This window comes from Macrobrachium rosenbergii, chromosome 55 (genome assembly GCF_040412425.1).
Source record: "Macrobrachium rosenbergii isolate ZJJX-2024 chromosome 55, ASM4041242v1, whole genome shotgun sequence".
Taxonomy (NCBI): domain Eukaryota; kingdom Metazoa; phylum Arthropoda; class Malacostraca; order Decapoda; family Palaemonidae; genus Macrobrachium; species Macrobrachium rosenbergii.
Genome location: NC_089795.1, coordinates 77011951 through 77027662, shown reverse-complemented (window position 1 = coordinate 77027662; position 15712 = coordinate 77011951). Strand labels below are relative to the sequence as shown.

The 15712-nt window shown below is 37.1% G+C and overlaps 2 protein-coding genes across 2 annotated transcripts in view; one reads left to right on the top strand and one right to left on the bottom strand.

The window, feature by feature from the left end:
* LOC136835461 (uncharacterized) overlaps positions 1 to 15712 on the top strand; it is a 486122-nt gene that overhangs the window by 24860 nt on the left and 445550 nt on the right. The gene's annotated exons all lie outside the window — the stretch shown is intronic.
* The window catches only part of LOC136835453 (hemicentin-1-like), a 48787-nt gene that overhangs the window by 11782 nt on the left and 21293 nt on the right, over positions 1 to 15712 (bottom strand). Inside the window, exons 2-3 of the mRNA XM_067099003.1 lie at positions 7778 to 7907; positions 1475 to 1683 (exon numbers count right to left, since the gene is read on the bottom strand). Coding sequence (XP_066955104.1) covers positions 1475 to 1683; positions 7778 to 7907 — 339 coding nt within the window. The remainder of the gene's footprint in view (positions 1 to 1474; positions 1684 to 7777; positions 7908 to 15712) is intronic.

Below are 15712 nucleotides of genomic sequence, written 5' to 3'. Positions count from 1 at the left end.
TCATGGGGCTTCAGTCACCAGCTATTCGCCATACTGGCACAACGCTGACCTCAGCTATACATTTCTTTGCTTAAATATTTCAGAAAATATATAGGTTGAAATTTTTAATTTACTTGTGCATACCGCCAATGAATAAATTTCACTTGCATGAGAGAGAAAGAAAGAGAAAGAATTTACTTGACCATACCGCCAATGAATAAATTACATTTGCACGGGAGAGTGAAAGAAAGAACCCCTCTCTCTCTCTCTCTCCTCTCTCTCTCTCTCTCTCTCTCTCTCTCTCTCTCTCTCTTACTTGGCATTATTAAAGCTACTTAACACTTACTTGCTTCGGTGCCATCAAATTGTTTACGCCCATTAATCTTCAAACCGGAAAGTATGATAAACACCGAGTGTTTATTTTTCTGTCAGTTGTATAATTGTATAATTATCTTTTTTTTTTTGTAAATACTTGTGTCCGAGACAGAAAAATGGGAAATTCTACATTACTGAAATTCCTAACTCGCTTAAAACTAGTAGAATTTTGCAGAAGTTTACAATATTAGTATTTTCTTTCCCATTCCTTCGCGCGACTCCCTCAAGGCTTTTTGCGTCTTGTTAATGTTTCTCTTTCCATGCAAACTGCGCATCAGTCTGTGTCAGTTTTCGTAGTTTACTTCTAGTACTTTTCTCGTTACTTTATATTTAATTTTTATTCACAGGCTACTCCGTGTTTTGCGCTCTGCGCACATCAGAAAAAATTTTACTCAGTATATCTTCTGCTAAGTCCACGTATTGATTCATATTTATTTATTTACTTATTTATTTAAGAATATATATATTTATTTATTAATATTTATTTATTTATTTATTTCCATTTTGTTTATTTTTGTGTATTCCGACAGGTACAGCTCAAGGCTTAAAATAATTTTCTAAAGTTTCTTCAAACAGTTATTTCTTTCGTGGAACTTTGAAATTCTTGTTAGGAAGGAGCTATTTATGGTACGAATTTGGCAGAAAAAAAGATCGCTATAAAACACTCAGCTGAAAGGAAATACAGCATATTTCATTAGGCGAATATTTAAAAAATTACCAGTGTAAAAATTACATGTTTAGAATAGTAGCTAGATATGTTTCCTTGAGTTTTCTACAGGAGATCAAACCTAAGATTCGTGAAGGTTATCTTAAGTTGATTCTTTTGATTTAAGAATAAAGTTATCCTTTAAGGACACTTATTTAATGGGTTATTTTAAATTATTGTGGATTTCATCAAGGGTCCTTAATTCTCAGTATGTCCTGCCTTCTACCATTTTCACGTGCACATGGGCAATTAGACATTGTTTTCTTTTGTAATTGCACTAAAAGTTTGCGAAAATATCTATTCATAGGCATGTTGCTATATCAACTTGCAGCACGAGGTATATCCCATGGTATCAACTAATCCCAAAAATAGCGTCCTAAGCCTTACTAACTAAACAGGTTCCTTAGTACTCACCTATAACAGTGAGATTGGTAATGGCAGCGGTGGACGGCGACCGCCGGTAGTCAATCCTGCAGGTGTAAATTCCTCCGTCATCCGAGCGGAGGGGCTCCAGGATTAGGCTAGGCGGCACTGCCAGTGCCGAGAAATAGGCTCTGTTGCCGAAGGTGTGCAAATCGGCCCACCTGTTTCCGCTGCTGAAGTCGCCCGTCCGTGCGTCATAGCTGTACAGGTATTAAAAGGGTAAAGATATTCGTGGGCGCAACTGATTTTATATCATGACTACAGTATCATAAAGAAAATGTAAAGCGAAAAGATCCAGTGGAAAGAGAATTCCATCGAAAAGCTCAGATTATATTACAAAGAACACATCAAGACTTTATGCGATATCAGGAAGAATAAAGAAGTATGTTGTTTCATGACCAAGACTTACTTTGGTAAATTCTTTCGTACTGGAATAGATACCTTGGTATGCGTTGCAGGGTCTACTATCTGACATTTTAACAATGAAGGCTATTCACCATAGAAGAGAGAAGGAATAAATCTTTCTTATCAAAAAGGAATTGCACTCGGTGTTACAGTAGTAGCGAACAATAGGAAGAGAAAGTACAAGGAAGATTAGTTTTCCACAAAAATCTGGTCTTAGAAACCAGTTCTATCACCTCTGGAAGAAGAAGAACTCGCACGGAGAAGAAAGCTGATGTATAGTAATCTGAGTATTATTACTCAGCCTGCTACGAAGCCCTTTCTTTAATGGGTATAAATTCCTTAGAATACATTATGACAGAGGTTGAACTTGAGTCGACGCTCTCTCTCTCTCTCTCTCTCTCTCTCTCTCTCTCTCTCTCTCTCTCTCTCTCTCTCTCTCTCTCTCTCAGCTGTCCGAAAATGTGTGGGTTTTTATTCGCGTCTGATCAAACATAAATTTTACAAGGGTTTTGCGACGCTTGCTTCTCTGTAGAGTTACACTGAACTTAGGCGATTTCGGTTTAACCTTTGTCGCCGTAATTTTTTTTTTTTAGACATTTTTACGTCTGATTATTTTTTAAATTATTGAGGGCCTGAATCTTGCAAACCTGTCCATAGTTCGATTTTTTTTAAACATGGTAAAAGCTATTTGTTTATTTTTATTGTTTGAGTTAGTTTTGAGTTGACCATTTAACTAATCAAGCATTTTGGTACTTCCCAAGTTGCTAATTATTAAGGGACTGAACGGTGTTGGTTAATGTGCCGTTCATATCGTGTGTGTGTGTGTGTGTGTGAAGTTTTGGATAAAATGTTTGATTAAACCAGTTTTACCTTCATTCATCTATTCATATTGTGCACAAGCAGAAGTAAATCAGGTAGTCAAGGTATCCGGTTATTTTGGTCATCTGAAATTCGGATCATACATTTGCATCTCAAGGGAAAATCCACCACCAAAAAAAAAAAAAAAAAGCGCGGTAGTGCATTGGTTATACATAGGAAGCTTTCCCCCGGCCTGTATGAAAATGACGATAAGCTTCGACTTACAAATTTATTCAGTTGACTGAAACAAACTACGTGACTGAATAAAGTCATTCTGAAAAAGCGAGGCAATAGATTGAAGGTTTTTCAGTTGAACCTTTCATATTTAAAAATCGTACAAGAACTCGGTTGCTTCCTGGATACTGGGGTCCTTTCATTCAGCCTTCCACACCTTTAATCCTGCACTTTCTAAGTCTTCTATGCATGTGGGCATAGGAGGGTAAAAAGGGGAAATAAAAATGGTAAGTAGCGGGATCAGGAAATAGGAATTTAGTGAGTTTAGTGAAGACATAAACATAGAGGTGTAATTGCACGTCACAGGAGACAATCATGCGCAGCCAAACGCACGGATGGATATGGTAGTCAAGGAGATAGCAAGAGTGAAAAAGACGGTTATTAATAAAAATAGGCGAGAGATGATAAACAACTTTAGGTTCAATAAAAGTAGTTCTACAGAGTAGTAAACACAAAGAGAAAGGTTTATTGATCAAATGGATGTCATGATAGAAGATACCAACGGAGAGAATGCTGTCTAAAGTGAAAGATGTTATAGATCAATGGAAGGAGCATCTTGTCTGATATGTTGAGTGTGGAGGGTAGAGGGGAGGATGAGCTGAATGATGCAAGAGTGGAAGGGGTTAGTATAAGGTCGAGACTACTTGTGGATCTGCCTACTGAGGACACAAGGAGGGCAGTTAAGAGGCTGAATAATGGAAAATACAAGGAGTTAAGGGACTACAAGTGAGGTGCTTGTGATACAGGGGTCACATCATGATTGAGTGGCTGACCAAGGTTTGGAAAGTGTGTATGGATGAGGGAACGTTTTGAAAGGACTGGATAACAGGAACAGTTGTTCTCTTGTGCTGTACAAAGGTAAACTCATAGAATCAACTAAGAATTTTTAGTGCACAATACTACATATTATGCCAGGGAAGGTGTATGATAAGATTTTGACTGAGATGTGAAAATAGATGACAAAAGAACCGGTAAGGGAAGAACACTGTGCATTTAGACAAGGAAGTGGGTGTGTGGATCAAGTGTGCGTTATGAAAACATGTTGTACGAGAAGGTTGAAAGTAGAGGAAAAAAAGCTGGAAAGCTGTATATGGGTGCTTGGACCCACATGAACCTTTAGTAGAACTGATAGAGAGGCATCGTGGATAGTGTTAAGATAAGATGTTGTAAGTAATTATTGTTTTGATAATGGCAGTTAAGCATGTTGTAGAATAAGTATGTTTGAGAGTGACTTGTTTTGCATGTATTTTATGGATGGATTGATGTATGAAATCAGAGAAAGAACAGTACACGTGGGTGCAAAGTTGTGTGATAAGAATTTGAGTTCTTAATGGAGTATGGAATTTTAGAAGTTAGCAGATGATACAGGGCGGATTGGAGACGGGGGAAGTTGCAGAAACTAGTAATTAGAGTTTGAGAGAGTTTACAAGAGAAGTTAGAGTAAATGTGAGCAAGAGTAATTTAAAAGTATATGGAGACCAGGAAGATGTAGCATTAAATGTTAATAAGGTTAGTAGAGGAATGGAACCAGATGATATACATACTCGTAAGTATTTGAGAGTAAATATAAGGAATGATTGTAGGATGAGAGAGAGGGTGAGCCCAGGATGGGTGAAGCAAGTAAGGTAGCGTGGTATGTGCAGAACATTGCCTTTCAAAGGCAAGGTGGAATTCTTTTATAGAAGAGGAGTGTCAGTGATAAATAAAGTGAAAGAAAATAGATTGAAGGTGTTGAGTTCAGCTAGTTCCGTAGCATGTGATGCATGAAATTTGATAGGGTGAGAAATGTGGAGATGCGTAGGGGTGGTAAAAGGGTTATTGTAGGTGAAAGGGTCTATCAGAAGATTTTGAGATGGTTGGGTCATGTGGGAAGAGTGAGGGATGATAGGTTGGTAAAAAGTGTCTAATTCAAAGTTTTATTGGGAGAAGGAGAGGTAGACATAGAAAGAGCTGGTCAGATGTGGTGGAAAAGGCTTTCAAAAGGAAGTAACTTAATATCCTTTATGAAGGGAGTAACTTAATATTCATTGGAAGTGCTAGAATGCGTGCCAGTTGTGGATGAATGGCACTGTGTTTAGGGGATCCGATGCACTGCTGATGAACTTTTTGCTGCACAGGGAGTTCAACCAAAAATCAGCTGTTAAAGTATGAATATGGCAGTGACTGTTGTGCTATCTTTTCTCTGAGGCCTCTCATGTCACGGGCAACGGTTTAGTGTTTTATATATATAAAATATATATATATATAATATATATATATATATATATATATATATATATATATATATATATATATATATATATATATATATATATATATATATATATACACACACACACGTTCACACACATCATACTATAACAATTAACTTTTCGCACATTTCCCTTCCTAAAGAAAAATTTGAAACTGAAAATAAGACGAATTAAGAGACAAAGTTCGAGAGGTCTTACCATGTAAAAAGTGGTACTTTACCCATTTAAAGTTCGAGAGTATTTTCCATGCATTATTAAATTTTTTGCAGTTAACTTAATGGGTAGTTGACATGTTTATAAAAATCAAAATGTTAGGAGAAAAAGCATGGTCTAAAGCAGATCACAGCAGTACTTTGGATATTAACAGTGAACCGTGTAATGTGGTTCTTTACAAACATGCAGTCTGAAATGAGCAGTTTCTGACGTTTTGTTTTTGTCTTGTAGTCTGGATTAAAGTGAAATAGGTTCTATAGATATCTAGCGTTTCCTAAGTAATTTTTCTTGTGTTTCCTAAGTAATTTCTGTATAGAAATTACTTATTTTCAGTATAATTAGTTCATAAGTCCTCACTTTCCCGTAATGCAGTAGCAAAGACTCGTCTGCCTCCTTGCACATAGATCTTCAGAAGAAAAAGATGAAGAGAGACTCTACAGTACAACCGGGCTTAGAGATCTTCTTTCATACTTCCCCGAACTGAAGCAGAACTGCTAATGACTCATGGCATATGTCCGTTTTACAGTTCCATCACGCCTCTGCTCTGAATCTACTTAGAGGGAATGGTAGAGCATAAATACTCCTCTGCATGAAGCTGTTTGTTATTCTTCGTTATTATCTATCCTTCCTCCTCCGTCATTTCGTAGATCTCGTAGACGGAGGACGCGTAAATCAAGGCATTTCCCTTCATTTCCTTTTCTGTGATGGAGACATCATCTAAATAGCGGACGGGTTTCCGCGGGAGCATCGGGATGAAAATAACCGCAATAAGGTCATCTCTCTTAACGAAGGAAAGCGCTGGGGTGGAGGGGACTCGGGGATTCTCGGAATACTCAACCTGTCATTCGAGTAACGTATGCGGAGTAATTCTATGTAATTACTATGGGCATTTACATAAAGATGAAGGAGGCTATTAGACTAACGAGGGATAACTAGGGCTAACGAGGCAACACGTGGTTGTAGTTGAACGTAAAAACGTCCCTTTGGGAATTTGGGGCGAGTATCAAGACATATTTATGCAAGGGTCATAGGCAGCTTTCAAGCAGTGAGTAAAACACCCTACAATATATCAGGACACAAATAACCACTCGACACTGTCATAGTAAACTAAGAAATTATTTCATGTAGAACGTTAAGTGTCGCTTGTAATATAAACAATTTTTTTCTAAGGCGAGACTATTTTCTCCTCAGAAAGTCTACTTTTTTTGTTAAGGACTGTAGAGGTGTCTGTTAAGCCGTACAAGATTGGGCGGTATGCGCATGCGAAGGAGGAGAGGGTGGTTGTTCACGGTCATTTATGAAACACATTTCGGTTTGTTATTGTAACTTATTAAAATATCAAAGGTACTGAAAGTCCAAATAATAATAGATTCTCTACACTAAATGCAGGTAGTGTGACCTTTTAAAACAAACATAAATGCATACAAACTTGCGCTCGCGCACACACGCACACATACTTGGTTAGTAGTTTGGGATTAGTTTGTCAGTTCTATGTCCTTCTCCTTTGTGGCGGCCCACTGCTAGTGAGTATCATTCAGATACTCACTGCGTAGCTTCAACAAGGTACAATGGTGTTTAAAGTCATTTTGACAGAGAAAATTAAAAGAGACAAGTTACGCGACCTGGGAAGAAATACTATAAGTATGAAAGTGATTGCTATGGTAAGCAGCGTATTTTTCTCTCATAAGTAACGATTGATGGTAAAAACAGAAGAAAATGAGGCTTTTAACAAGGTCCATTTGTTAAAACCTGGATTATTTTAACAAGGACCGTGTGTTAAAACATGAATTATTTTAACAAGGTCCATGTGTTAAAACCTGGATTATTTTAACGAAGTCCACGTGTTAAAACCTGGTTTTAACAAGGTCCATGTGTTAAAACCTGGATTATTTTAACAAGGTCCACATGTTAAAACCTGGTTTTAACACATGATAAAACTTGGATTATTTAATAAGGTCTATGTTAAACCTGATTATTTAATAGGTCCATGTGTTAAAACATGAATTATTTTAGCGAGGGCTATTATTTTATCGAGGGCTATGTGTTAAAACACGAAGTATTTATTAAAACCTGGATTATTTTAACAACGTCCATGCATTAAAACATGAATTATTTTAACAAGGTCCATATGTTAAAACCTGGATTATTTTAACAACGGCCATATGTTAAAACCTGGATTATTTTAACAAGGTCCATGTGTTAAAGCCTGGATTCTTTTGACAAGGTCCATATGTTAAAGCCTGGATTATTTTAACAAGGTCCATGTGTTAAAACCTGGATTATTTTAGCAAGGTCCATGTGTCAAAACTTGGAATATTCTGATGGTTCTCACCTGTAAACGGGCGTCGTGTTGCTCGAGAGGTACCACAGAACCAAGACAGGATGATCGTTCGGTTCCTTGAGTTTTGGTTCGCATGGAAGCTCCACCCTTCCTCCCGCGACGCCCCAGACCTCCACTTCACCTGTGGGAAAACAAGATAATAATGACGAAGATCCAATGAACGAACAGGACGAAGGGCTGTTTTGAAGTCTTAATGAAGACACCGTGATTGTTGGTTGTTTGTCATCTTGTTTTCTAGTGAGGAAATTGTTGGAATGCGGGTCACTAACGCTGTAGAATCCATAACCTCTCCCGTCCCCTTCTCTCTTGCTTTTGTGCGTGCGTGAGGATAGAGTCATCAGCTCATGCATGTTGAGATCATGGTAGAATCACCAAAGATACCAGCTTAATACAAAGTACAATAATAGTACTGTCAGTAACTTCAGAACAACGAGCTCTTTATTTCAAAGCAAAATGTCAGAGTGATCTCATATTATGCCTTGAAAATTATATGTAGATTGGATTCAGTATTTCTTTTATATTTAAGTAGCTTTGGAAGTAAAGAAAATGTCGCTCACATCTGCATGATTAGATTGTCACTTCTGTTGATAACGTCGTCAGTCTCGTATGCTACATCCCGCTCCTTTCCATCTATATTCCAAATTCATTTAAATTCATTTACACTGAAGAACACAGTTGACAGGTTGAATGCCTTGTCGTCGAGGCTTTGAAGTTCGCGAATTTATTTTTTTGTGCACTATAAAAACCGGGAAAAATGTCTCACAGGTCGGAAAACTTTGAAAAGTGGTGTAATAAGTAAAGAAAGCTTAATTGGGTAATGTTTTCATAGTGCGTCAACAACATGGAGTGGCGATCTCCCTACCGAGCGTGTGACCTTGGGCGGCCATATTGAAAGGTCTCGGTCCAGCTCATAGTACTATACTTTATTACTATTATTACTTTTACTGTTATTTTTATTTTTTTACTATTATTATTATTATTATTATTATTATTATTATTATTATTATTATTATTATTATTTCAAAGAGAAAAATTACCTTACATACAAAACAGATGGCCTAAGCACTCCAAACTGTTGTGGTCAAGGCCTAGCATCTGCTCATGGATCTCTTGATCTACTCTGTGGCCATAGTAAATGGTTCCTGTGAATTGGCAGGACTTTCGTTGCATACAAATCACCAACCCTAACTAAACAGTAATCTGCAAATCACAAACACTAATAATACTAACTATAAATTACACTCACAAAGACACACACTTACTATACACTCACACTCACTAAACACCTCCCTCTACTGTATACACACACTCAATAACACTAAACACTCACTGAATACTAACACTCACTAGGCACTCACTACACACTAAATGCTCACTAAACACTCTAAATACTTACTGTACCCTAAACACTCAGTAAACATTCACTAAACACTCACTTAATCCTAAACATTCAGTAAAGACTAAACTCTCACTAAGCATTCAATAATCATTCACTATTCACTAAACATTCACTAAGTACTTGCTATACAGTAAACACTCACTAAACCCTAAACACTAATAAACACTAAACAGTCACTGAACATTCACTAATCAATCACGAAACACTTACACACTAAAAATTCACTAAACACTAACATTCACTAAACCCTAACCACTCACTAAACATTCACTGTATACTTACACATTCATTAACCATTAACATTCACTAAACCCTAAACACTCAATAAACATTTACACACTAAACATACACTAAACCCTAAACACTCACTAAACATTCACTGAATACTTACACACTAAACATTCACTGAATATTTACCCACTAAACATTTACGAAACACTAACATTCACTAAACCTGCTCTAAACGCTCAATAACACTTACAAACTAATAATTCACTAAACCCTAAACAACCACTAAACATTCACTGAATACTTACACACTAAACATTCACTAAACACTAACGTTCACTAAAACTCTAAGCAGTCCTGACATTCACCTTTACTTACACTAAACATTCACTGTACACTAACATTCGCTAAGCCCTAAACACTCGCTAAACATTCACTGAATACTTTCACATTAAACACCCAGTAAACACTAGCATTCACTAATTCACTAAACCTCAAACACTCACTAAACATTCACTGAATACTTACACACTAAACATTCACTAACATTCACAAAACACTCACTAAACCCCAAACATTCACTAAACATCCATAAACATTCACTAAACACTTACTAAACATTCTAGCACTTACTAAACATTCTCTAAACTCTAACGTTCACTAAACCCTAATCACTCACTAAGCATTCGCTTAACCCTAAACACTCACTACACATTCACTGAATACTTACACACTAAACATTCATAAAACATTCACTAAAATCTAAACATTCACTAAACACTTACTCATAAACATTCACTAAAATTTAAACATTCACTATACACTTACTCATAAACATTCACTAAACATTCACTAAACCCTAAACACTCACCAAACACGTACTCATTAAACATTCAGGATAAGAAAAATTCACAATCGCACTAAGCCCTTGTTCAATTTGCGCAGTTACCAGACCTTTAAAGATGGCCGCAAGGCTCTGCAGCGCCGCCATGGTGGAAGACCACCGAACTACGTAGTACTGGTATACAGATATATATACCGTCTATGAATATTTTGCAGCCAAGTTAAAGGAAAAAATTTAGAATTCAGTCAGTATAGTTTGTGTTTGTGTGTGTGTATGTGTGTGTGTATGTGTGTGTGTGTGATACCATGTCAAATGAGTACTGCGACTATACTACTGCTGCTGCTACTTTATGATAAAAATAAAAAATACTGAAATGCTACAATTGCTGCTGTTGCTTAATAATAATAATAATAACGCTGTGGCTTTCAAGATAGGCCTCCTGAAGTAATCCAATAATTCCACACACTTTCCCGATTTGCACATAAGCACACTAAAACCTAAGCTATTGGATAGATAGCAGCTGCAAGTCTTAGGTGCACTAAAGATGAACTGAAGTACACTGCATCAGCAAATGACTAAACAGTAATTTAGTATTTGGTTTTCGCGTGATCGACCTGTTACATTTCTAACTTTTTGTTTTTTTTTTAGGGCAAGGGGGGTTTCTGCAGTGACATATGTGTCACCTAGGAGGTTTTAGTTCACCCCACCTATCTGGATTTTTGGAATGTTTGAATGGCTATAATATCAAGATCTAAAAACATTAAAACAGTAATCAATACTTTCATTTTGATAATGGAATTTTACATAATTGTTATAAGTAAGATTTGTAATCAGATGTGCATTTCTGTCTTAACAAAGTTTCCAGGTTGTATGAATTACTTGAAACAAATGTGCGTAAATCCTGCGTCTTTCGTATTATCGACGATGATTTTTCGATTAAAAAGTGCCTTAATTTTATCTCTATTTCTCAGAAATTTAATATCCTTAGAATTCTGCCTCGGTTTTAATGTTTAAGACTACGAAAGCACTCAGGCAAAACATTTCAGTAAAAAAAATGTCAGGCTACCAGTTTAATTTCTCGACTTACAATTAAGTAGCCAAAGTAATACTTAAGGGTGTAAGGGGGAGAGAATTATAATGCTTATAATTATCATGTGTGGAGTATGTGGGAAAGTGGCACAAAGGGTTTCTAATGATATCCCCGTCAGGGACAGGGTAATTGGGATCGGCTCCAAGGTCATGCGAACTAGTAGGAAAAAAATATATGTCTGCATGGAACGTTGGTTACCTTGACAACTTCCAAAGTTAAGGCTACAACCGGCTTTGGGTATGACCGTCCCCGCTGGCGGGGAGGGGTGGTATTGCCATCAGTGCACCTCATACACTGTGGGCGTTACTGGGATTCTTTGCAGCGTCCTTCATCCGCTGCAACCTCTCCGTTTCTGCGCCTCCACGTTCATTTTCTTCCATCTTAATTTCCACCCCTCCTAACAGCTGATTCATAGGCCTGGCACAAGTTTCCTCTTGTTTACCTTTCAAACCTTTAATGTTAAATTCCGTTTTAGCGCAGAATGATCTCCTGCGACCCCAACGCTTGGCCTTTGGTCTAAATTCACATTTATTCAGAAATCCTTTTGTGAGGACAATAATAGACCACTAACGATCATGAACACTAAAGTCTGAAGCAAATATGAATAATATCACTTCCGAGATACCGCTGATAAAATAACGTATGTAAGAGGACAGTGATAAAACTGAAAAGGCAGTTCTATTTAAATTTTCAAATCTTGAATGTAATGACATGAAGGTTGTGCATTATTTGCCTGCTCTTGGCTAAGCTTATCTCTTAGTAATTTAATGAACAACGACACAGGTGGTTGTTGTATTGCAGGACGTAACATGCAAACACACACACACACACATATCTGTCTATTTATCTATCTATCTATCTATGTTTGTTTGTATGCATGCATACATGTCTGTATGTATCATATATATTTGTATGTGTAAACATAAAACCACATTTCATTGACTGAAATTATATATATATAATATATATATATATATACTATATATATATATATATATATATATATATATATATATATATATATATGGCATGTATGTTTGTATATATGGTAGAATTCTCTGCCCCACAGCCTTCGTTCAAAAAATACCAAGTTCCACCCCAAAAGCCAAAATATTCATAAATACAGAGTACAATTCCTGATCTTCATTTCACTTACCCAAGTAAATTAAATTGTAGATACCAGCTTTCAATTTCAGGTAAAATTAGTCACTATGATTACGGTATATCAGCGTTTTAAAATCTTTATGAGGATCAACATGAACGAACACATCTCGTAATAATTATTTCATCGAAAGTGTTCTTTGGTAAAATATCCACTGTATTTTTATAAGAATTCATTTATTCTTTTCCAAGGAATTGCGGGAGATTAAATTCAATAATATTTTTATCCAGCTTCAAGAAATCGGGGTGAAATACACTCAGAGAAACGAGAATAAAACTTGATTTACAATTCTAGCCTTGGGGAGGGCGAGAAAGGACAGGTATCGATTGCCTTGTTGTTGTTGTTGTTGTTGTTGCTGTTTTTGTGGTGGTGGTGAGATTAAACCAACCACATGGTTGTCCAAGGCCTTTGCTCCTAGAAATCCTGTAAAAAGATCCTGCGAAAAGGATGCTTCGAAAAGGATCGCCTCCCTGAAGTTTCCCAAATAATTTCAGATTGAGGGAGAGTTCACTACTCTGGGATATACATTAAAGATACATTTTTTCTAGTAACTAGCTGAGCAGCGTTTCTTAGCGTTAATAGTGTTGAATGATGGAAAAAGTTAAATAAACTGAGGAAAGATGATGCATAAATTTGAAATAAAATATATAAAAAATAATTATGGTAACACCAAGTTTTTTTACTTTTGTGTTGTTGGAGATTAAGAAAGACATATCTAATCCCTATGAAATTGCCAGAAGAGAGTTTTGTACAGGTGAGGCTTCATGAAAGGATATCTGGCAATTGTGATGCCTTTGGCTGTTTCATCAGTTCTTCTGTTGCGATTGTAACCAACCTCTTTTCGATGATAGAGAAAGTGGAATCAGAGACTAATCTTCCCATTAGCTTTCATCAAGGCGACATCGATCCTCAGGCAGTACCTATCTGTGCCTTAGAATCCAGCAAGGGGAAGAGTCTAAGCGCACCGAATGCCTTTAATGGACTCGCTAGGTATTAATTCATAGGATTTATTGAAGGCCCGTGTTGTGTTATAGAAAGGGAGTCCATTAATCACTGGACACGTGTCAGGGCTTAGGAACCGAAGAGGCGTAGAATGGGAAGTATTAGGTGGTTAGATGATGTGAATGTAAAGGTAGATGGCAGAGAAAGAGATGACTTGGTTGTAGAATGGAGTTCCTAGAGTAAATGAGAATGTGTAGACCCTTTGGGAAATGTATTTAGAAAGGGGCTTGGTGGTAGAAATACATGGTTTTTCCAGAAAAAAAATATAATCTGAAAACATGTCTGTAAGTGTAATTATATCAGTAAGTTTGATAAGAAAGAAGTGATAGGAGCATAGAGGAAATTTTGAATGAACTGTATGATGGAACTGATGAGTTTCCAAAGTCATAGGGTTCATAGGAACTGTGGAGAGTGCTTGTGCGCTGGAAGGAGTAGGAGGAAGGAATAAAGACAGTGAAGTGATGTGATGATAGGAAGAAGGGATAACAACAGTTTGTGGTTAGATCATGTAGAGGTAGGTATTGAGGAGGATGGATAGGGTATTCAAGAAGAAATTGAGACTGAAGACGACAGATAATAAAAATAGTGGGAAGAAGGCGTAGAAAGAGTAAGTGCCTGTTCTACAGCGAGTAAATGAAAAGAGAAATGTTAATGAACTATTGGTTGTCAGAAAAAAAGTTGCAATTAAAGAGGTACTGTCAGAAGTGAGTGCAGTCTTTGATCGAAGGAGAGAGTATTTTTAAAATTTATTGAATGTGGTAGGTAGAAAAAAGGGGGTTAGAGCTGAATGGTACAAGCATGGAAAGGGTTTGTACGGCATTTCAGGAAAGAAAGGAATGGGTGAGAGGAACCGTTATTCTATTGTAGAAAAGTAAAGGTGAAATGGGTGGCTGTAAGAACTATAAGGTCGTAAAAGTGCGTCGTTTGCCATGGAAGGTTTAGGGTAATAATTGATAGAGAAAGTAAAATAGATGACAGAGATTGGCAGAAGATTGGTTAGAGTGTGGGCTGAGACAGGGAAGAAGGTCTGTGAATCAAGTACATGTTATAAAGCGTTCATATTAGAAGTGTGACAGTTAAGGGAAAAAACTATATGTGGCACACATGTACCCAGGCAAAGCTTTGTGACGTAATTGACAGGGAGCATTGAGTATGGAAAGTATATTGTAAAACTTTTTATAATAGAAACAAAGTGTGTGTGTAAGAATGTGTAAGCTGGATGGGAGAGTGACTGGTTTGATGTAAAAGTGATCCTGAAGTTATGGTGCTATGTCACGGACTGTTTATTATATATATGGATGGGTCTGTGTGAGAAGTCAGATAAAGGACAGATGTAAGATGAAAATGTTACCTGTAAATGGAGTGTGGAATGGTTGATGACTGCAGATTATAATATAAAGTTGAGGGTACATGGGGATAAGAGTTCGTTTAAGTAGGTACTATAGATGGAGCAATGTATGTTAATATGGCTGTTGGGGAAATGGAGGTGGTTGATTAGTAGTGGTATATGGGGGGGAAGGAATAAATATAGGGGATGATGGTAGGATGAACGAAGAACTGAATCCCAGAATAGGTGAAGCAAGGAAGGTGTCCGTGTGCACAAGATTAGGAAGAGACTTTTGAATGTCTGCAAATAAAGTGTAGAGGCTCAATGCAAATAAGAGAAAAAAGGTAGTTGAGATGAACTGTTTGCTTAGGATATATGGCACAAGAAGGATTGAAAGGATAAAAATCATGTGGTAACAAGAATTATCGCGGGTGAACGAATGTGTGGATTTCTAGAGTTGGTTTCGTTATGTGGAAGGTGATAGATGAAATTAAGTATAATTCAAAAGTGTGGGGTTGAAGGGACATGTTAAGGCCTGGAGACCACTTGGGTAGATAGTGTGAAGCGAGTGTATACAAGATAGAGGCGATTGCAGGAATGTGGGCGGGGGGGCGGGGTCTCGAAGGACTTCTTAAAAGCCATCCATTTGAAGTGATTAATATTGTGCAAGTTTTCTGCACAGCATTTCATCCAAGATTTTCCGTTTAAAGTATGAATGACGTGGCGTTACCTAAGGTTCTTTGCAGCGTCCCTTCGGCCCCTAGCTGCAGCCTCTTTCATTCCTTTTACTGTACCTCCTTTCATATTCTTTCTTCCATATGACTTTCCACCCTCCCCTAACAACTGTTTCATACTGCAATTGCGAGGTTTTCCT